This window comes from Bombus bifarius, unplaced genomic scaffold (genome assembly GCF_011952205.1).
Source record: "Bombus bifarius isolate JDL3187 unplaced genomic scaffold, Bbif_JDL3187 scf7180000008178, whole genome shotgun sequence".
Classification (NCBI taxonomy): domain Eukaryota; kingdom Metazoa; phylum Arthropoda; class Insecta; order Hymenoptera; family Apidae; genus Bombus; species Bombus bifarius.
In genome coordinates, this window is record NW_022884495.1 from 1514598 (window position 1) to 1537777 (window position 23180).

General features: G+C 26.9%; 7 protein-coding genes across 9 annotated transcripts; 3 read left to right on the forward strand and 4 right to left on the reverse strand.

Moving 5' to 3' along the window:
• The first annotated feature begins 979 nt into the window (after positions 1-979).
• Positions 980-2348, forward strand: LOC117209642 (cyclin-dependent kinase 2-interacting protein-like). Its single transcript, XM_033451886.1, has 5 exons — positions 980-1179; positions 1290-1422; positions 1517-1740; positions 1820-1928; positions 2014-2348. The coding sequence occupies exons 2-5, from the start codon at positions 1356-1358 to the stop codon at positions 2208-2210; spliced, it is 597 nt and encodes a 198-aa protein (XP_033307777.1). The 5' UTR covers positions 980-1179; positions 1290-1355; the 3' UTR covers positions 2211-2348.
• A 340-nt stretch (positions 2349-2688) lies between these two features.
• On the reverse strand, positions 2689-8105 carry LOC117209636. Of its 2 annotated transcripts, XM_033451879.1 has the most exons (4): positions 6056-8105; positions 5870-5968; positions 5641-5803; positions 2690-5566 (listed from the first exon to the last, which is right to left on the reverse strand). In XM_033451879.1, exons 1-4 carry the CDS (start codon positions 7924-7926, stop codon positions 3659-3661), a joined length of 4041 nt encoding a protein of 1346 aa, XP_033307770.1. In that variant the 5' UTR covers positions 7927-8105; the 3' UTR covers positions 2690-3658. The 2 variants fall into 2 exon arrangements, with proteins under 2 accessions (XP_033307769.1, XP_033307770.1); XM_033451878.1 differs by having other exon boundaries at positions 2689-5566; positions 5870-8105.
• On the forward strand, positions 7647-10885 carry LOC117209640 (ras-related GTP-binding protein D). Of its 2 annotated transcripts, none has more exons than XM_033451883.1 (7): positions 7647-7726; positions 9157-9305; positions 9400-9806; positions 9877-10013; positions 10085-10227; positions 10308-10456; positions 10555-10885. In XM_033451883.1, exons 2-7 carry the CDS (start codon positions 9250-9252, stop codon positions 10776-10778), a joined length of 1116 nt encoding a protein of 371 aa, XP_033307774.1. In that variant the 5' UTR covers positions 7647-7726; positions 9157-9249; the 3' UTR covers positions 10779-10885. The 2 variants fall into 2 exon arrangements, with proteins under 2 accessions (XP_033307774.1, XP_033307773.1); XM_033451882.1 differs by lacking the exon at positions 7647-7726 and adding an exon at positions 8200-8721.
• Positions 10886-10944: 59 nt separating this feature from the next.
• On the reverse strand, positions 10945-11734 carry LOC117209494. The gene is made up of 2 exons (XM_033451580.1): positions 11529-11734; positions 10945-11384 (listed from the first exon to the last, which is right to left on the reverse strand). The coding sequence occupies exons 1-2, from the start codon at positions 11732-11734 to the stop codon at positions 11204-11206; spliced, it is 387 nt and encodes a 128-aa protein (XP_033307471.1). The 3' UTR covers positions 10945-11203.
• A 47-nt stretch (positions 11735-11781) lies between these two features.
• On the reverse strand, positions 11782-16596 carry LOC117209637 (gamma-tubulin complex component 5). The gene is made up of 15 exons (XM_033451880.1): positions 16381-16596; positions 16184-16303; positions 15657-16085; positions 15302-15561; positions 15054-15225; positions 14752-14962; positions 14373-14673; positions 14115-14311; positions 13735-14041; positions 13442-13661; positions 13089-13377; positions 12819-13019; positions 12635-12717; positions 12397-12556; positions 11782-12190 (listed from the first exon to the last, which is right to left on the reverse strand). The coding sequence occupies exons 2-15, from the start codon at positions 16253-16255 to the stop codon at positions 12138-12140; spliced, it is 2955 nt and encodes a 984-aa protein (XP_033307771.1). The 5' UTR covers positions 16256-16303; positions 16381-16596; the 3' UTR covers positions 11782-12137.
• A 312-nt stretch (positions 16597-16908) lies between these two features.
• On the reverse strand, positions 16909-19631 carry LOC117209638 (protein disulfide-isomerase A6 homolog). The gene is made up of 6 exons (XM_033451881.1): positions 19453-19631; positions 19057-19250; positions 18750-18974; positions 18448-18654; positions 18025-18350; positions 16909-17939 (listed from the first exon to the last, which is right to left on the reverse strand). The coding sequence occupies exons 1-6, from the start codon at positions 19466-19468 to the stop codon at positions 17621-17623; spliced, it is 1287 nt and encodes a 428-aa protein (XP_033307772.1). The 5' UTR covers positions 19469-19631; the 3' UTR covers positions 16909-17620.
• Positions 19632-20523: 892 nt separating this feature from the next.
• Positions 20524-22758, forward strand: LOC117209641 (pseudouridine-5'-phosphatase-like). Its single transcript, XM_033451884.1, has 4 exons — positions 20524-20936; positions 21561-21779; positions 21968-22200; positions 22276-22758. The coding sequence occupies exons 1-4, from the start codon at positions 20873-20875 to the stop codon at positions 22453-22455; spliced, it is 696 nt and encodes a 231-aa protein (XP_033307775.1). The 5' UTR covers positions 20524-20872; the 3' UTR covers positions 22456-22758.
• The last annotated feature ends 422 nt before the right edge of the window (positions 22759-23180 follow it).

A 23180-nucleotide genomic window follows, 5' to 3' on the forward strand; every position in this document is an offset into this window, starting at 1 on the left:
AGCAACAGAGTCGAACCGCGCTGCATCTGATACAAATCACTTTTCGGCTTATCATGTGCGTAAATATACACTTTCGCAATTTCCATTCTATCCACCATGCGATGTCGTTTTTATTTCCTCTCTTATTTTTCCTAGTTTTATCTGAAACAACTAAAATGTTATAACCTGGTGCTTATTTTTACGTCGCGCAGGTATTTTTCCTAGAAATATGACGACTATAATGAATAATAATGATAATTACTTTTCTAATGTAAATGATTGGGTAATTGTTTGTTCAATTAAAGAAAGTATCATATTATTATTCAGTAAACTTTATGTATACTTACATGATTACATACATAACTTTCAATTTTGTTTAAATAGAGTTTTACATGTTTATAACAATTGAGTCTTCAATTCCTTTTTAACAGTATATCAGATATGGTATGGCACACAGGGTATTTGAGATTAAATCTTGGTGGAATTTAAACTGATATTAGTCTTTTTCCTTTACATTGAAATATAAAAATTACGATTGAATCATAATATTTGTAGTATGTTAAAAAGCAACTACAATTGTAGTAAACGTGCACGTAATCAAAGATTGTATTAGGCTTCAAATCTCACTACAATAGGCACAAATAATAATAACATTGCGATATAAAGGTATTTTTGTGTTGATAAAAGATTATACAAACTGTTTTAAATTTGATTTTACCGCATAATTGAGCGTATGCTATATCGCGCGCGCCATCTGTATCCTTTAGTTTTACATTTTTTAAATTCAAGGCGAATTATTTATAATTTTTGTAACAGATTTAGGGGCAAATATGATTAATGACTTTATGTAATATTTCATAAAATTAATAAGATTGTATTATATCTAGAATGTTATTAAAATGCTTTAATTTTTACTTATTACATACTTACGTTTTTTGTAAATGGTCCGTTAGGAATTCAACGGAAACGTTATTGCCATTGGATATTTCCCTTTTAAAATATTCTATTTTATAATAATAACCAATGAGATAATGTTTGAAATTCTTACACATTAAGTTTTGCCAATAAAGAGTGTGTGATTTTTATGTTTTACATTTGACGAGTATTCATACAATTTGAGAAATGATCATATATACTTACATATGTAAATAAGTACATACAGTACAGACATTCTCTGCTGTTGCATGAGATTTTATACCTGTAAGAATTACGTATTTTAAATTAATCAATGAATGAATAAATTTATTATTATATTATAATTTTAATTACATATAAATACATATAAATATATTTTTCATTTACATATATAGTTATTAAGCATTCACCATTTTTCGACTTCTTGTATTAATGTATATTTGCATAAAAGTTCAATTGTAATGGATTGTACCAAGAAAGAGTGTCACATACAAATAATGAGTAAAGGACAATTCTCCCCAGTTAATAGTAAGCAGTTCAATATTTTTAATATATTAATTTTTAAGCAATGCATATAATGCACATAGAGTACAAAACATGTTTTATTGAATGTATATTACAGAACTTACGCATACAAAATCAACACAAGGAAGAAATTTAACAGGTTCTGCTCGCCATATACGAGATTTAATTGCAGATATTCATAAAAATATACAAATTTGGAATACACTTCATTTAGAAGGAGTAACATTACTAAATAACATAACTCAAGCGAAACAAGATGAATCTTATTCTGAAATTTTGCAAGAACAATGTGATAAATTGGAAATTATTTGTGATGGATTGGTAATGCGCTTTCTACATGATTATTTTTTATTTAATATTATTGTCATAAAGATAATTTTATTATAATATTACTTTCTAGGACGATATTGTAAAAAATTTTGCTCAAATTGAACAACAGATGAAAATAACAGCTTCTTTAGAAACTAGCAAGGACAAGTTATTTACAACATGGCCTAGTTCAAAATTTGGTAAAAATGCACAATTATATTTTATCTATAAAAATTAGTATATTTTTATAATTAATCTATCTTATAAGATTATGATTAATTTTAGGACAAGTTGCAAAATCAATATTTAGTTTATATTCTAATGAAGCAAAAGTGAAGCGTGCAATTTTGGAAGATACAGCGCATTATTATACAGAATCTTGGAAAATGTTGTTCCTTGCTAGTTGGGTACATCAACCATTATTGCCAGAAAATCTAACAACAGTCTTAGAATCAATGTTAATAGAGAGTGGACATAGGTAATTAATTATTGGTGATATAAATTTTGGTAAGTATTTTTCTATTTCAAAAACAATTCAATGTTTACAATAATTATTTTTTGTATTATGTCATAAGTTACAACTATTGAAATAAAACAAAGATTAACAGAATGATCATTTATTTGTGGCTTTCCAAATACCATTTGTATAATTTCACAAAACGAAATATATCAAATTGAAATATATAGTCCAAATCTAAAGTGAATTATGAAATTCTGTTTACAATTGGTACCTGAGATCGCAAAGAATTAATATGAATATAGATAAATATAAATATACTAGAAATTTGCTTGAAAATGCAGATTCTAGAATATGTATCTATAGATACAAGGAATTAAATCTGCAAAATTAATGCATTTTATGATTAATTATATTCTGATTAGTATTTTTAGTTAGTGCCATTAATTTTTAATTATATCAATAACTTCTTATATATGTATAATACATTATTTACAGATAAATAGAAAATTAATAATTTTCACTGTACATAAATGCTATAACAATGTGGATGGAATTATTTTTTTGATGTTTAAAGTATTTTCAATGATTTAGTATTTCATACAAAAGCTGTAAATAATTCACGTTAATTCATTACTACTTATAATCTGTAATATTTTTGTTGTCGTTACAATGAAATTATTGATATAATATAAATACAATTTTTATTTTACTCATCAGTTTATCAATACAGGTATTATCCTATTAAATATTTAATAATAGATATAGAAAGTTAAAATTAAATCGTAAAATAATTTGTGCATAAACATTTTTGTTTTGTGTTTATAATAATGTTATAACTAAAAAGAAATTACAATATATGTCTGTCAGACTGTACAACCAACAACTATGAGAAATTATATGTACACAAAATTTTTATATTTGTTTCACGTTGTTTAATATATAACCTTGGAAATTTTAATTTCTTATCTTCTTTCTTATCTGAATTATCTTCTTTCAAGAAAGTAAACTTAAACTGAAAGTATTAGTTGCACTATGTGTATGATTATAAAGACCGTTTACTAAAAATAAAATGTATCTATATGTTGTAGTAAAAATTTGTAGAAGACAATACAACAAAGTAAAATTTCTTTGTATAACATTAATGCATTTTTTAACATTGTCAATACAACATGACACTATCTTTTTCCATGTGAAATATACATTATACACAATAAATATAACAGAAACAGTCTTATTTACATACACATATTAGAATACAAGACATTATATTACTTTACTATTGATACTCTTCATTCAAATATGGAAGTTATAATATATCGATTGTGTGATACTGTCAGAAATTCTATAAAAAAATATCTACACAATTGTGTAATCATACATATACATTTCAATTATACGTTTGATATTATTATACACTATACATATTACTTCAATTTGTTTAGGAACATCTTGCATGTAATCATTCAAGAATCAACTTCTGGTATTTCTATTAAATTCTTCACTTAATGCTTCAAAATCAAGATCAGTATCTAAATTTGAATTATTTGATATCAAATTGTTCTCTAAAATATTATCTGGCATAATATTTTTTAATCGTTCAGATACAAGCTCATCAACTAAATTTGACTGATCTACTAGATGCAGTTGCTCTACTAATTTTTCATCAATTAGTAAGTTCTTATCTATTACTCCACTTGTATTTAGAATGTCTAAATGTGCTATGTGATCGTACTGAGCTATTTTTGATATATCTAAATTTTCTGAACTTTCAAATATACCAGTATCACAATTACTAGAAATTATTGGTACTGTATCTTGAAGTATAGGTAGGTTATCTGAAATCTTACAACTGGAAGTAGCAGGCATTATTTTGCAAGAATTTGTGTCTAATGGTGCAGATTGTGTTTTAACACAATTTGTATCCGGTACAGTCATAGGAATTATTTTAGAAACTAGTTTTTGGAATCCTTTAATAAAGTTCTGAGATCCACTCTCCATGCTATTCAAACCATTTTGTATTTTCTCAAAGTTCTGAGCATCTTGTTTTACATAAGTTTCCATAGATCCATTTTCTAATTTGACAAAGCCCTGTTCTGTTGGTTGTAATTTTATGAAAGCCTGTTCCATATGTCCTATTTTAGATTGGTCATAATTATCTTCAATGTTACAAAAGTTTGACGACCCTAAACTGTTCCCTAATTTAGTAAAATTCTCTTTATGAGAATCCGTTTTTTGATAACTTGAAATTTTTGGCGAAGTGATATCCACTTTTTGGAATCCAGGATTATCTGAAATTTGATTCTGAATCTCTGGATTTGATATTAAAAGTTTCGATACATTGCTAGATTTGTTACTTTCTGCATTATTCACAGGACTAGGATTTCTTCGCATTAATGTTAAAGCTGATAACACTTCTGGGCAAGTAGGATTTGTCACAGAGTCACCTCTTCTTTCACTTAAAAAGTCTGAGACACTGAGATCTGAACTTTCAGAAAATCCGCTAGACATTCGTTCTTCCATATTTTCTTTACCATCTTCAGAATTATCTGTTTTCTGACGTTTAAGGGGTGGCTCTTCATTCTCATAGGTAGTACAAATAGAAGTATCAACCTTTTTTAGAGCTTCATTATTAATCTTATATAAACCTGGATTGAGACCTAAAGCATCACAAAGTGATTCTTCACTGATATCAATCAAATCTTTGTTTGTTTCTTCATCATTATTTATAGTAGTCAACATTGTTTTAGTTTTTTCTCGTATTTTATCCATTAATTGTTTTAACTCACCCAAAAAGTTCCTTACATTATTTTCGGACTTTAGTACTAATAAATCAAATAATGATTGTGCGTTAAGTACCGGTTTTGCAGCTATTTTTATTATTTCAAGATCTTCACATACAGAAATTGCTTCGCGTAACTTTATTTGACGTCTTTCTGACTTAGCCTCTGGTGTAACATAAGCCCAAGGACCTCGCTTTTTTCCTTTTCGTTTTAAAGGATCTTGACCCCCATTTTGTTTTAATTCAGGTTCAGGCGTTGGTGGAGGTAGTTGTTCAGGACTTCCATGGTCAGGATGCATCTCAAAATGTCTCGCCATACGAGTACGCCCTAAATATATTTTATTACATGTAGGACATCTAAAATGATCTGATATTTTTCTTTTTGGTACTTCTAGCCCTGTTAATAATTCTTTAGGTGATTCTTCTTCCTCAAGTTTATCATTATTGGTGTTATAATCGCTATAACCACCATCTGAATCATCTAAATCAGGTTGTAGAAAATCTGAATGGTGCAAATGTTTATAATCCCGAACCATATGTCTAGGAGGTCGAGAAAGTCTGCCAGATCGTGTTCTAGCTACAACTTTCTTTCTTTCATCCTAAAGAAATATTATATTTAATATGTTAGAATCATAAAACAATTCCAAAATACAGCAAATTAACTAAAATGAACCTTCAATTCTTCCTGTTCTTCATCAGGAATTGGTGGTGGTTTAGATGGAAGTAAGGAAGGTCTGATAGCACTTTTTTTTGGTCTACCTCTTTTTCCACCACGATTTTTTAATATATTTCCTGGATTTCTAATTTGTAAATCCAGTTCTTCAGGAAATACAACCCTATACATACATTTAGTTAATTTAGATATAAAATTTCATAATATCTAAATAACTTCATATATTTACCTATATACTACTCTTTCATTTGATGTAGCTGCTTCTTGACTACGTTGTTGCAGAACATGTGCAATTTGTTTTAATTGTGTTGGTGTTAAGCGTTGTATACTGGAATAAATATTATTGTTATTAAATGAAAGAACTTGATAAGTATATTGCATTGTATGTATTATTATTCTAATATTATTTGTATACCTATGAAACGTTTGACCTTGCTGAACTATTTGTATGGGGTTTTCACTAGAACCTAATGGCTTAGATGTATCTGTAGATTCATTTACTATTGTTGTAGATTTAACAGTACCTTTAGCTTTTTTATTAACTTTAAGATTTGCGCCATTTACTACAAGATTAAGTTTTTGTTTGGTAGCTTCACTTTGAACTGACTTAGCAGATTCAAATGTACTACTTTGTTGTGTTATAGGTGTTTTTTGTGAATTATTTTGTGAATTGTTTGAAATACTGGCAACGTTTTGAGTTGCAATAGTAACATTTTGCTTAGTTGTGTTGTTAAATGCAATTTTTGCTTGAGGTTTTAAAATTGATATTGGTGTTGAAGAAATTTGGGTTGATTTTAAAATAGATGCAGAATTTGTTGTTACTGTTTTTAAATCTTGAGCTTTAACAATCGATGCTGTCCGAAGCAAAACTGGTGTATCAGGATTAGGTGCAGTTTTTGATGTTCCAATTGTTCCCGTAGTTTTCTTACCAATTGCAGCTCTTGTTTTAAGTAACTGAGGGGGGATTTGAACTGATTTTAAAAATTGTGCTGGAATAGCTGTAGTCACGCTGGTATTATTAAGAATATGATTAGTTTTTGGAAGCACAGTCGATGCACCTTTTAGCACTGGAGTTAAAAGTTGTTGAACATTTCCCCTTTGTAGAGATTGTGATGTTTTTACAATTGGAGACAAACGTATTTGTGGAGTAACAATATTTTGTGTTGCTCCAGATGTGGTGTTTACAGTGGTATTTGAAATATGTGGTGTACCAATAGATTGGTTCTGTATTTCACAAGCACTAGTTAACAGCTGAGTGTTTAATAATTGTGCAGATATACCACTAGTATTTAACAATTGAGCTGTTATAGGTGTAGCTTTTATTATCTGTGGTGACAAATTGTTTAATATTGTAGCCTTTGAAAGTAATACAGAATTAGCATTTGAATTAGTATTAAGTGAATGTACTGCATTAATGGAATTAACAGTTGTGTTACTTAATTTGTTTGAATTTTGAAGTAATCTAATGTTCTTAGCTGGTTTCAATATAGTTTGTGCAGGTTTTATGATAAATTGTGAAGATGGTAAAATCACTGGTAGTTTCTGTAAGATTTGCGCTTGGGTATTGGGTATTGTATTATGTTGATTTTGTGCTATATTTTCTTCAATAGTATATTGCAAATTGTTTTCATGAATATTTTTTACATGTGTAACATCTGCTTTTATTCCATGTACTTTAGGCTGCTCTAGAACTATTGTCTGTGTACCCGAACTTTGTTGAATTATATTATTCTGATGTTCAATTATTTGTTGAGCTTCATGATTTTGACTACTTAAACTTATTTCCTCTAATGATATATTGTTTTCGATTATTTGATCTTGAAGTTGTTCCGTGTGGGAAACTTTTTGCATATGCCATTCTTGGAAATCAATGCACTCTGTTTTAATCAATTCAGTATCATTGGACTTTTGTACTTCCTCAGGTTGATAATTTAACTGATCGATTGTTATAGATTCCTGAGAAGATAATGAATTTTGGTCCTGTACATTAATGTTATCTTTTCCAGAAACATTCTCTGGTATGTTTGAAGTGGTGTTATCTTGTTCCTGTTGATATATAACCTCTTCATTCGAGTTTACCTCGAAGGTTAGTCCTAAGGCTACCGCTTGTTCTGGAGTCAAGTGTATAGTTTGAGAATCATTGTCGTCGTTTTGTAAAAACGCGACAAACTCATTATCATGATCGTCATCATCAACAACTTGCTGGAACGCTTGTTGAAGAAGATCGGAAGCACCAGTAGAAGATGCATCGTTTGTAAACACAGTGGAATTCGAAATTTCTGCCATATCCAAAATTTTCTAGCTCCTTAGCTTATAAAAGATAATTATGCAATAGTAACAATTACTTTCATATTGAAGAATAATATTTTACGTGATTCTTTCTTTGGAAATTCTCTTTATAATTTGCATTTATTCCATTTAGCTGTACACGTTTTTCGCACAAACAGAAACATATTAGGTGTATGAAGTTTGTCACAGATATAGCAAAGAAAATGGCGACAGCATCAGTAGTGTATAGTTGCATAGTTGGTAATTCGTATTTATGTCTATTTTCATTGCATCGTTTATTCGATAATGATATTGTACGATAGTTACACAGCTACACAAAATACTTTGTTCTGTATATGATGAAATTATAAATCTTATTGTAATACATTTTTGTATGTACTGTTATAAAAATATATTTAGCACGGAAATAAAATTGTGATAAAGTTAAAAGAAATAACACGTTAAAGTATCTATGAATGTTATTCGAATGTATTGTATGAACTTCATGCACAATTCTTTGTTTCGAGGGTTTAAATATGTAATTGAAAATGAATATTTATTTTTTTGTGTCTATTTGGTCATATTTTAATCCAACTTGCATTGATATTGCATCAAACTGTTGTGTATGATTTATTACAGTTTCACGTAATTGTATATATGTATACAATTTGTATTGATATTAAATTACAATTAATGCATACATAGTGTCATAAATGTGTAGTTGCGCGATAACATTGTAAATTTTGTGAATCCAAAGTCTATTCTAACATAAAAGGAATATCAAATAAATAAAAGATACAAAGTACGAATATGGTAAGTGTCACCAATGATACAATTTGCTATGTTGATAATTTATATCATTTGTAAATAAATTATTCGAAAGAATTTAATACTGTATTTTTATATACATATTGATACTTACTTAATAATGATATTGTTAATTGTGAAATAATTAAATATTTGTGACAAGCATCCCAATACTTAAATAAACACTCTTGTTTCAAATTATCAGATTTTGTCTTTTATTTTATTCTTAAATTTTATCTTTATTAAAATATTTGGAAATCAAATGTATTTTAAGTAATTAAATGTTATTTTACATATATATGTAAAATAGAACAAAATAAAAAATATTAGTTTATAATAAACCATTTTTTAAATAGCTTCAAATACGTATCATTTATGACAATATGTACATATTAATACTAAGATAATATTTACGTATTAATAATAACATTGTTATCGTAGGATGATGATGATCAGTATCAAGCTGGTTATGATGTAGGATCTTTTCCTAAAGATTTTGGATATGCTCCATTTGATGGGGAAACAGAAGGATCTATGGATCCTTTAGCAGGAGAACAAAAACCTAGAATATTATTAATGGGTCTGCGCAGGTATCCAAGTGTTTAACATATTTTTATTTTAATATTATTAATCATGTTATTGATAATATTTTTATTGATTATATGAAATTAATATTAATTTTAGGAGTGGAAAGTCATCAATACAAAAAGTAGTTTTTCATAAAATGTCACCAAATGAAACATTGTTTTTGGAAAGCACAAATAAAATTATTAAAGATGATATAAGCAACTCTAGTTTTGTTCAATTTCAAATTTGGGACTTTCCAGGACAAATTGACTTCTTTGATCCTACTTTTGATAGCGATATGATATTTGGTGGTTGTGGAGCACTAGTTTTTGTTATCGATGCTCAAGATGATTATATGGAAGCGCTTAATAAACTTCATTTGACAGTTACAAAAGCATACAAGGTTAATCAAGCGATAAAATTTGAAGTGTTTATACATAAAGTTGATGGTTTATCTGATGATTGTAAAATGGAAACACAAAGAGATATACACACTAGAGCAAATGATGATCTTGCAGATTCTGGTAAATAACACAAATAATTAAGAAGCTTTTTTATTAACAGCACTTAGAAATAATTATGTATACATTTCAGGATGTGACCAAATACATCTGAGTTTCCATTTAACATCCATATATGATCACAGCATATTTGAAGCATTTAGTAAAGTTGTACAAAAATTGATACCACAATTACCAACTTTAGAAAATCTACTTAATATACTCATATCAGTAAGAAAAAATATGAATATATAAATTTTTGTCACATAGTTGTACAAAATAAATTGTAATTTGTTTTTCAGAATTCTGCAATTGAAAAAGCATTTTTATTTGATGTAGTATCTAAAATTTATATCGCAACTGATAGTTCTCCTGTAGACATGCAAAGTTATGAACTTTGTTGTGATATGATTGATGTTGTTATTGATGTCTCTTGCATATATGGGTATGTTTTACAAAAATTTCTACATAAAAGCTTTTATCTATCTACATAATAGAAATAATTACATCGCATATTTATTTTAGTTTGAGGGAGGATTTAGAGGCTGCAGCATTTGATAATCAAAGTTCTAGCTTAATCAAGTTAAATAATGGAACAATTTTATATTTACGTGAAGTTAATAAATTCTTGGCTTTAGTCTGTATTTTGCGTGAAGACAATTTTGACAGACAAGGTAAAATAATGCTTCATTAAATTTACTAAGAAATGGATAATAATAATTAGTAATCATTGAGCATATTGTATTTAAAATCCTCTCTTTTCAATTTGTAGGTGTAATTGATTATAACTTTCTTTGCTTTCGTAAAGCTATACAACAGGTCTTTGAATTACGTAATAAAACTTTAACTACTACAAATGTTAACAATCATTCAACACCACCTATTAATTTGAATGAAACTACAAATGCACCTACAGTATCGCAAAGTGGAACAATGGGACAAAATGGTACTGTTGTAATGGCACAAAGCTTTGGGCAGAGCAGAATTTTTCTTTAAATGTTTGAGCAGAGAGAATTTTTCACTTTTATTTTACATACTGGCAATAATATATCTCAATCATGTTATTCATAACTTAATTTTATAAATATTTACTTAATGTGAAAGATGTATTTATTTTATTGTTTCTTATCAATTTTTTTAATGATATTAAATTCAGGAAGTTACATAAATGTATATATAATTGTGTATTAAAATAAATTATTATCATCTATTAAAATAGTAATTCATATATTTTTATTAACTAATTATTATTATAAAAACTTACATTACTTTTTAATTGCTTATCATGAAATGACATAGAAGTATTAATTCTCAATAAACATCTATTTAAAATCTTATATTTATCAATATATTTTTTATAGCTTATACTTAAGCAACCTTGATTATAATTTATTTTTATCATAGTAATCTATTATTATTAATCAATAATTTGTTTCTAATTTATTGCCATTGATAAAATCTTCCATTTCACGATGTAAGGTATATGGAGATAAATTGACTGTAACAATACTTTCTTCTAATTGATACCAACGTATATATGAAAATGTTTGTTCGTATTCATTTAGAATAATATGATTTGGTAAAGAATTTTCAGAATTTACACTGAAAAATACAAGTTTTAAATTCTTAAACATTTTTAATAATATTTTTAAACCCTTCATCGTAACTTGATGGCATTTAAAAACAACCTTTTTCTTTATATACAAATGTAACAAATAATATTTCTTCAAATATCAAATTTCTTACCTGCTATTATACCAGTCTACTTTGTGTATAATCTTTGGAATTGGTATAGGCAAACCTGATGGTGGTAAATATTGATAAGCTATTTCAATTAGCAAACTGCGACTCAGATTACTAAATGGATACATAGTAACATTGTTCTTTATATAAATATCTTTTGTATTAATTTGATATTGTAACATTAATTCATCTGAAAGGAATTTAGGCATTGGCTAGAATTTTAGGATAGGAGGAACAAATTTATGAAGCAAATAAAAAAACTTAAAATAGATCTTTTATTCTACAGTATAAATTGATATACTTTTAATGTACAAATTATGTAACAGAACATATAATATTACAATTTTCATAAATATTTCAATAAAATTACATAAATTGTAATACATATTTTGAAATATTTAAGATTTGTGAAGTATACATATATTTCTTATTAAAAAGAATTTTAACACAATTACTTACAAAGTATTAGTAAGAGCAATGTATTGATAGTATTTTTGTTAATCAAATATTTAGCACAAAATTTAGATTAAAAAGAAGATTTGTAATAATGCAATTTGTTATAATGTTATTTTCTGTAGAATTATTATTGGATATAAAAAATTTGAAAATATTTTACTGTTGGGTATATGACATACTGCAATTAAATGCAGAGCTTAAGCCAGTCACTGTGAACAAAGCAATTTAAAAAAAGAAAATATTAAATGATTATCTAAATTAACTAATTACCATGCTAATATATCTTTTAGAGTTATTAGTAGTAACTATTAACACTTCATATTTTATCTTTTAATATTAAAACAATTGTATCAATTTTGGGAATATCAGTTTGAAATGAATTATATAATAATTGTTAATAGATTTTCAGACTTACAATAATTTGCATCCTTATTCTGAACTGCATTATGTAGGGCTAAAGCAAGGTACGTGTGATATTTATTATAGCTGCTTTCTAACACATCTAATTCTTCACTGGCAAATGTTAATTTTTTATAATTCCATCGAACTCGGATATGATTACACATTTCAATTAACTGAAATAAATTTGTATATATTATGTAATTGTACGAACTACATTGTATTAAATAACAAAGTTTAATATGTATACATACATTATTTATTGTTGCCATTAAATCTTCGTACTCTGAAGTTAATAAACAATGTTCATGAACTTTTTTTAAATATTCATTATGAACTGTAATTAAAAAGAAAAAGAATTATATATATTAATCCTATATAACTGCGTATGTGTATTACAATTTTATTATACTTATTATTTCATTAATATAATTGTACCTGATATGACTGTGTCCAAACTCTCAGCTTGTGTTAAAGATTTTTCTAACATAAGACTTAAATTTTGTAATACTTGACCTGACAAATAAGTATGTACTGAAGTAATTGCATGTAACAAGCAGAATCGTAAGCTTTCAATACGCCTTATATGAAACTGTTCTAATTTATTCCTTTTACACATTGATTTCGAACCTTCTAAATCTATAAAAACTATCTTTATTTATAATATTTTATTAAAAGCAAAAAAAATCTTGTAATATGTTTTCTTACCGCTAAATCTTAAATTATTTAATGTCCATAAAGCCCATTTTAATTTTAACTGAAATCTAAATATTTCATTATATTTGATGAAGGTTTTCTCGTTTAATACAATATTTATAGGCCAGCCAATTGTATAATGCAATGTTATATTATCAACAGCCATTAATACTTGATTTGTATGAGTGCTAGAAACTGTAATAGACCAACGTGAACTTAAATCTGCCCACCATTGAGAAAGGACTTCTTCAAGTATACATGATAGAAAATATGAATTGTTCCACATTTGATTAGTTTCAATCTAAATAAAATAAATATAATGGAAATTTAATAATTTAAAGAATTACTAATGTTATATACTTTACCTCATGAAACAATCTTTGGTAAAATTTGTTCATAATATGACCTGCTTCCATCATATAGACAGATCTCATTAATGTTAAATGTGATTCCAATTTATATTCCTCACACATAATATTTTTGACTAATTTACTGGCACCATTATATCGTGAAATCAAAATTTCTGCTAAAATATTTTCTAATATTTTTCTGAATGGTAATATATAATTTGATTCTCTTTCAAGCCTAAAATATTATACTTTATACTTTAAAAGATACTTATGCAAGAAAATTCATTTGAAGTAGATAATAGAATTACCTTTTGAAAATATTAGTTTCCATTTTGATATTTTGGATCTGGGGAACCTCAGCATCATCAGTATCACTTTTTTTTAACAATTCAGAAGGAAGATATTCTTCTAAAGCTTTTAATAAAAATGGATTATTAAACTCAGATAATTGTTTTATAATGTTTTTTTCCATATCCTCATCATACTCATTCTTAGTAACTTCTTTTTTCTGAGATGAAGATACTTTCTTTTCTTCTTTTTGTTCATCTGTACTATATTTAGAAATTTCTACTTCTAATTTGGCATAAAATTCATCCACCAAAGATCTCTTCAATTCTGAAGGAAATATAAAATTAAAAGTAAAGTTATAATAGTAGGAAAGATAGGTAATTAAAATTATATCAATTACCATTTCCTCCAACATTAATCCTCCATATATCTGTAATTCGATCTAGAGATACTAACAATTCAATACTTTGTCCTATATGTTGTATCTTTCTTATCAAGAATTGCATGATTGGATCTCTTAAACATATATTATCCAAAGGTCTCAAAAACAATGTTTCATACTGTGTGCTACTTTCTGAAACTGCATTGCTTGATAACCTAATATGAATAAATAACTTATCATTTGTAATCATTTTGTCATATATTCAAGTAATTTTACCTTGCAATTATAAATTCTTCCCTCCAATCTTCAAATCGTCCATCACTTAACCATGTATCAATTATATTTAAATAAACAGTAAGGCTAGATAAATATAAACTAGTACAAATATTTGTTCTTTCTATATTGTGTGAGTTTTGTATTTCAAAATACAAAGATGATAGTAATTTAGATGCACACTTCCAATTTGGATGAAATTTCCAATTTGATACTGACCTTTTATGAACTTCATGTAAAATTTGTATACTATATAAATTTTTTTTAAGGATTGATGATAAAGACAGAAACGTTAAATTGCCATCTAAAATCCAATATAAATACAAAATAGTAAATATAACAAAAATATTTATAAATCTATTAAATATAAAAAAGCTTTTACCTTGTTTCATAAGAGATTTTTCTATAGCAATTATTTTCTTTCTAAATTTCATCAAATGTTGTCTCAGAATTGCATTGTAAGTTTCATATGTTAAAGGTGGCTTTTTACAAAAATCATCTTCCATGGAATACAATCTAATTCCAAATTGTTCTAAATCACGTATCATCGAAAAATACTTACAAAATGGTAAAAGAATACTATTAAATGCGGCCTGAAATACATTATTACTAATACTCCTAAATAATTAAAACTCATATATATATTAAATATATATTAATGCAGATTGTTTATTATATACTCACAGTAGTTAAACTAGGTATTGATATATCAGGACGAATAAAAAACCCTGTTTCTTCATTTTGTTGAAACACTACCATTTGCATTGGAGCATAGAACATCCATAACAATTCTCTGCATACTAGATATTCGCTAAGAGTTCCAAGTGTATAAAGATCTCTGCCATTTGCTTTATGCCTATATATGTAATATTAATATATTGGAAATATTTTGTATAAAATATGAAAAATATAATTTTCATAAGAATAATCACCAAATTTCACAAAGATGAGCATCAGAAAATCTGCTTTTAACTGGATATTTTCTCCAGTCTAACTCATTCCACCAAGTATTTTGAACATTTGATAATAACCAATTTTTAGATTTAAGTTCTTCATTTAGAGCTAAAGATAAGTTATTTAATTCTTTTTCAACAGATGGTATGCATATTGCTTTATTTGAATCTGAGACGTCTATTGGTACTTCAAAATTTGAACCTATATCCACATTATCTTCTGTATCATTAGACCATTCCTATTAAAAATTAAACATTTGCACGAATTCAAACATTTTATAAGTATTTTTCATTGATTAATCAAATATTACATGTAAAGGTAACTATTACTTACACTGTCTGTGTCACTTTTGTAATCATTGAAAAAGTTTTCTTGGCCTTCTTTTAAATATTCAGCCCAATCAATTTTTTCTGCAACCTCATTTTCATCTTCACCTGTTACATTGAAAGTATATTCTCCGCGTGTTAATGCCAAAGATTCCAAATCAGATTTACAGGTTTCTTTAGCTAATTCCAATAGCAATGTTAATAGATACCACTGCAGATCATACTGTGGATGCTGTTCAAAGTTAAAACTTGATAGAAATGCATCTACAAGTTCCTCAAACTTTTTTGCTACATCATATTTTCCATGGATCGAAAATTTTGTAATTAGAGCTTTAATAGCTTCTTTTGTACTGTTACTATTGACAGATAGATATCGATGATGTTTAATATTTGTCATACAGAATCGTTCACAAATTCGAAATCCTTCTTCATTTTCCTAGGCATAATATAAAAAATAATACACATATATTTATCAAAGCTTATGTCTATAATTCTAATTTATATACATATTTTTAAACATATATTTTCTTTTACCTCAAAAGATGTAATTGCTGTTATTAACTGCTTCATGTCATTGTGAATGTCATTTAATATTTTTGTACCCATCCTTGTTTAAAGAAAAGTAGAAAATTGAGGCAAAAGAATAATTTTGTGCTGAGAATAAAATATGAAGGTAAAAATAAAATAAAGATGAACAGTTATTTTGAAAAGAAAATAATTAAAAATCTAACCCTTTAAAGTGCTCTATGCTTAATTTCGTACATAAACAAAAAGATTATATCTTGAAATTTCATTTATATATAATTTTAGTTCCATAACAATTATATAAAAATACTCATTTCATTAAAACAACATCAATTTTTAATTTCTTCTAAAGCAAAATATACCCCGATTAAATGATATGTGCATGACACTTCCCAAATATTAGACTCCATTTTTAAATTGATACCGAAATTCTTATCCGTAAGTATCTGTAACGTAAATTAAATGAATGCAACAAAGATATGAAATTATTTCCTCTATAAAAATTCATTATCTTATTAGCACTATGAAAATAATTTTAAAATAAGCTTTCAACACAGTATTTCAACTCTTTTATTCAAAAAAAGAAATTAAAATACTGAATTATTTGTAATGTTTAGTATACCTGAGCATTTTTTTGTATTGCATTTTTCTGAAGGAAAGTTCGATAATAAAGTTATTAAATGAAAATTGTAAAATAGTCAAATAATTGAGTAAAATATATGAACAACATACAATTATTATACATTTTTTAGCATAATTTATTTAATAAAAACGTAAGCTAAAAAAGGATTACGATTAGTTAAGTATAAATGAGACAAAGATTTACATTCACATATACATATAAACATATTTCATATTATGTTTCTGTAATCATGATGGAAGACCTGACATAACCCAGCCAAACAATGAGATCTCAATCAACATAAGGATCGTAATACATTCTGTAAATATAAATTCATTTAACTGCATTTATTTTGGTCCCATATTAGGGAAAACCAAAAACATCTTATGGAATGCATATTAACATTATGTATCATCAGCAACTATTTTAAGTTCACAACATTTCCATAAAAAAGTTTTTGTTTACATATTGAGTACATATTTTATCTTTACTATGATGTTTATCTGACTATCAGTTTAAAAATGTACACATAAATTAAGCATGATTTTATTAAAGTGCATAGATTAAATTTTGTGAAAGTTCTCAATGGAAGAGTTGTTGACTATGCACTTATAATTTAACATATTAAACTACCTGCGAAATTTACTTCAGTTGAAAGAAAAAGATATTCATGATACTTTGATAATGATGTCATATTATCAATGTACATTAATATGTAGTTATGTCAACTGAGAATAATGTTATATAAAAATAAGTATCGAATTGTTTTACTAATACATGAATATGAAGGTGCATATGTTCGTGAGAAACACTAAGTTCTATAATTACAGTTCGTCTTTCTCATCGAGATCTATATCACTAAGATCGATATCTTCTTCTTGTGGAAGTTCAGCATCTTTGCCATCCCATGGTTTTGTTTCAAGAATTGTAGGTAACTGAGCTCCTTTTAAAGGAGCAGTACCTCCTCGACCGTAACTTAAGTCTCGTAAAAATTCATTTATACCATCATACGAAAAACTACCCTTTAATAAAGAGTATTTCATTTTCTTTATATTTACAGCTGCTAGTGCTGGATATCCGAATCCTCCAATTTCTAATGCCTCTTCAATATGAGGTTGAGCACCAGCTTCAGCCCAAAGCCAGCTGTTAAAACATATTTATATATGTGCATTATATAATTTAAGATATTATTTATTCACCTTATTAGTAAGCAGTAAATAGAACTTACCCCCACATTTTTTGTTTATATTTTTCTCCGAGGTCATTTAAAACTTTTAAATATCCATTTCTACAATCTGATTGACAATCTAAAATATGCGGTAAAACGGATACAACACATAATGGTTTGTCCTCACAAACTTCTCTTAAAGTCTTTTCATTTATAATTTGAACTACTTCTGGTGCTGGAACATTTTCTGCTACTTTTTCTAGTGACCAATTTACTATATCACTACTTGTGCGACCACCATCATATTCTTGCACAGAATCGAAAGATTTCTTCCCAGGTGCAAAATATTTGATAGTAGGATATCCTTTTATTTCATATTGACTAGCCTGGCAACATTATGATTTGATTATATTTATATTAACTTAAAAATACAAATAAATCATATACTTATAAATAAAAGTTAATTAAAAAATAATTACTTACTTTAACTCTATTTACAGTAGCATCAATGGCTCCCAATTTCACTTTACCTTTAAGTTCTGTTGCTGCAGATGCCCAAATAGGGGCTAAATTTTTACAATGACCACACCATGGTGCATAAAACTCAACTAACCACATATCTTCCGAATTCATTACCATCTTATCAAAGTTATCGTCAGTTAATTCAATTACATCCTTGGAATCTTTGGACTATAATATTAATAAAAGATTTTCAATTATTAATTACCTACTTTTTCCTTATCTTTTATTGTATCTATATTTCATTACATTGACATTACATTTACCTTAGAATCTCCGCCACTCCTTTTACCTCCTAAAGCTCTACGTGCTTTTTGACTAGCCGCATTTAAAGCAGCATCAACAATTCCTGTCGCAGTTCTTGGCCCATTATAATCTTCTGGTTTATTATCTGTACCAAAGATTTTGATTGTTGGAAAACCTTGAATTCCATATCTTGATCCAAGGGATTTATGTTCATCTGCATTTACTGCACCGACTTTTACAATACCCTGTGGAATTTTATATTAAAAGCCTCTGATAGGACTAAGGTATAAAATAAATAATATGTTAGGTATAAAACATAAAAATTACTTTTAAAGCAGTTGCAGCTTTGTCATATTCAGGTGTTAACTGTTGACAATGTCCACACCATGGTGCAAAAAATTCTACAATCCATACATTATCGCTATTTAATACCAAACTATCAAAATTGTTTGGTTTTAGTTCAATAACATCTGAATTGGAGGAGTACAAACAATGTGCTCCAGTAATTAGCAGTAAAATACCTAAACAAAGCAAATATAAAACGATATTGAATTACACATAAATAATATAGAAATAAGTGTTAAAATATTCATAAAATTAGAATTTTAAAAAATGAATATTCAGTGAATAAAAATACATTATAATGGTAAGATACACCTACCGGTAAGATTTAATAGTAATAAGTCGTGAAATCTACAATATACATTGGTTTGTAAAACTCACCTAAAAAGTCTTGCATTTTGCTTAACGAACTAACGTGAACTGATGTGTTTGTAATTATTTTGAAAAAATCATTCAGTGAAGAAATCTTTCACATAAAAGATTGAAACGAACACAATTTTTTCTTGTAAAATTCAATCCGTCTCTCTGTTTCCCCACTCTTTATAACCAGATACAATTTTTCGTGGATCGTTCTGATTGGTTGCTTGTAATCAACAAGCACTTGCCACAAAGGAAATAATTGTAGAAAGATTGTTATTCTGAAATCATTCGTTTCAATTGGAGTGACCAAAATTGGATTGTTGCTTCGCTTCGTAAATGAAAATATTATTCTATGTCATATTATGTTATAGAAATAAAACATTGTTACAAATTTTATTCGAAACTAAAATAATGTACAGAATACAAATACATGTAGGCGGCTGTTTAGACAAACATATATAATGCATAGATGCGTAGGTTGAATCAGTTACATTTACTAGATTTGATTGATTTTCATATATTAACAATTCTTTGATAGTTCTATTTAAAATTGTATAAGATTTCTGACAGTTAAAGTCCTAATTTAAGTCTTGAATAATTCAAGAATTCGCCTTATAGGTCGAGAAATTTGATCTTTTAATTTCGTCATAAAGGGATTAATTCCATCTTTCGACCATTAGAATTGGTTATAGTTTTTCATTGCCCGCCAATTGGACGATTTTTTAAATATGCTTATACCCAAGAAATTCAGGGGAGTATCTAGATAGAATCAGATAGAAAGTTTTCTCTCTGATAAAACTAATCTTAATTAATTCCTTACGTTCTAAAATTTCATTTAAGCCCTCGAAAATTAAAAAAGTCTTCCCAGGAACCGAAAAATTTGGACTTTTTAATTTTGTCGTTTGTCGATTGAACATAAATATTAATATATGTATAATTCAAACGCAAATAGCGCAAGATTAAATAATAGAAACGATATGGTTATTAAGGTCGGTGAATTTAATTTGTCCCTTGAAATACATTAACTTTGTTTAGAGAAGTTTTTTCATATTACAATGAATAAGGCAGATATTTAGATGATCCCATTTAGCTAGACCATTTTGTGTATGCTTCAACTTTAAGTTTAATTTTAGATTCTAGAGGATTTTATTACATTTTACACTACTACATGCGAATATATGTGTATGCATGCATCTATGAAAATAAATATAAAAACCAATTAAATACTTCATCTATTTTCATGGTATATTACATAATTGGCGCCATAATCTAGTATGCCGTAGTGGCGTTAACTGTTATCTTATCACTATCACTGAAGGGTAAAAGTTCCGTACATAAAATATTCTTTAAAAAAATGAATTGATATATCAGTTTGAAATTTTAATAATTCAATTATACAAAGTGCTATTAATTAGAAGAATTTTAAACAATTCATTGAAAAATGTCGCAAAATCAGTATAAAGATGTTACACATTGTATTTTTGATATGGATGGGTTATTACTCAGTAAGTGATTTGTACTGTCATATCTTTTATGAAGTTACATAATATTCCTATAAAGAATTAATTATAGAGACTCGATTAAAAAAAAAAAACTGTACTTAACATAACTAATAGAAATGGATTTTTAACATTGCTATTACTTTATGAGGTCAGCGCTCTTATGAGTTTTACATAAAAACTTAACCTGTAGATAAGTGATTGTATTTGTTTACATGAATATAGTAATTTTGTTTTGTCTATGTACGTGTAGTAATGAATAAAATCACAATGGCAATTATTAAGAAATATGAGGGATATAAATTAAAATACACCATGCATCTGTATGAGCGGATTTTACTGTCAAAGAAAGGGTTTAAATAGCACTCATTATAGCGTGAGTTTGTATGTGCTTTACTTCTAATTTTTAAGAAGCTGTGTTAGAATTTTGTACATACATACTTGCGGACATGTACAAACATTTCTGTTGAACAATTTTTCATTTGTCATAATATTGAGAAACTACTTTTCAACACAGTTTCTACAAATTAACATTTCAATTATGAATCATAGTTTAAATCAGTAAGTTAAATAAATCTTACATAGAGTACATCAATTTATATAAGTAATCTTGTATTAAAATCTTAATAGATACAGAACTAATTTACACCAAAGCTTTTAATCATATTACAAATCGCTATGGAAAGGAATTCACATGGGAACATAAAGCAAAAACTATGGGTTTTAAAACGAAGGATGTTGCACAAGCTGTTGTTGAAATGTTATCTTTACCAATAACAGCAGAAGAGTTTGAAAATGAGGTAGTCAAACTATATCAGGAATTATTTCCATCTGCAAACATGATGCCAGGTAATATATAAGGGTTTTAAAAAATAAGAATCTAAAATTTTAAGAAATTTATAGTTTCCATTCAGAAGTGTAAAAAAATGCATAGTCAGTATTAAAAATAAAATTGATTTTCGCAAAGCTAAATGAATAAATATATATAGTAACAGCATAGTATAACACATAGTACAGCATATATTATTTGAAAGCAGGTGCTGAACGATTATTGAAACATCTGAAACAAAATAATATCCCAATAGCATTAGCTACAAGTTCTAATAAAGAAAATTTTGAATTAAAAACTCAAAGATGGAAACATATATTTGATTTATTTAGCCACAAAGTTCTTGGTGGTTCTGATTCTGAAGTTACTAATGGTAAACCAGCACCTGATATTTTTTTGATTGCTGCAAAACGTTTTTCTGATAATCCTGACCCCTCAAAGGTTTGTTAGGATTTGTATTTTTTACATTTTAGATTTATTTTATAATTATTAATAAATTGAATGTTATACTTTTAGTGTCTTGTGTTCGAGGATGCTCCAAATGGTGTAAAGGCTGCACTTAATGCTGGAATGCAAGTTGTTATGGTTCCAGATCCAATGTTACCAAAAAATTATATCAAAAATCCAACATTGATGCTAAACAGTCTTGAAAAATTTCAACCTGAATTATTTGGTTTACCACCATATAGTGTATAATGTCTGAAATGTATTCCTGTATATGATTTGAATATACAGTGGCAAACAACTACTTATAAACACACTCCATAAAATTTGTATTGTTTTTAATGTCATATAGGAAAGAAACAAATTAATTTTCCTTGTGATTTTTTGAAAACATAACTACATCTTCCTCCTTACAGACACATGCTTACAAACAATATTATTTCAATCCATTGTAACATAGGTATTTATGTTTTATTATAGTAATAGGAATTAAAAAAGAAAAAAATTAATAGATTAACGTCCTAATAGATATACTGATACTGTAATATTAATAAATATGTGTAAAAGAAAACAGAAAATAATAAATTATATATTCGTTAAAAATATTATGTTGTTAATTTATCTTCATAATGTATTTTTAATGTAAATGCACGAAAACAAGTTATTGTTAAATATACATTTTTATATATAAAAATATTATTTAAAATTGTTTCAAATTGTATATTGTGTAACACTTGTAGTGATTTTAGGATAAGGCATTAATAATATAATGTACTAGCTAGAGCATATATATCATAAACTTTCAACAATAATTGCATATAAATAGCAAACAGTGAAAAACAATGAATGCTAGAAATTATTTTGCTCCTATTAGTGCTATCTACCCATCTATTGTTTCTATGGAGTACAATCAGAAAATAAATTGATTATATTGCTATTTTAATATTTCATGTCTTTTATTTTTACATATAATAATA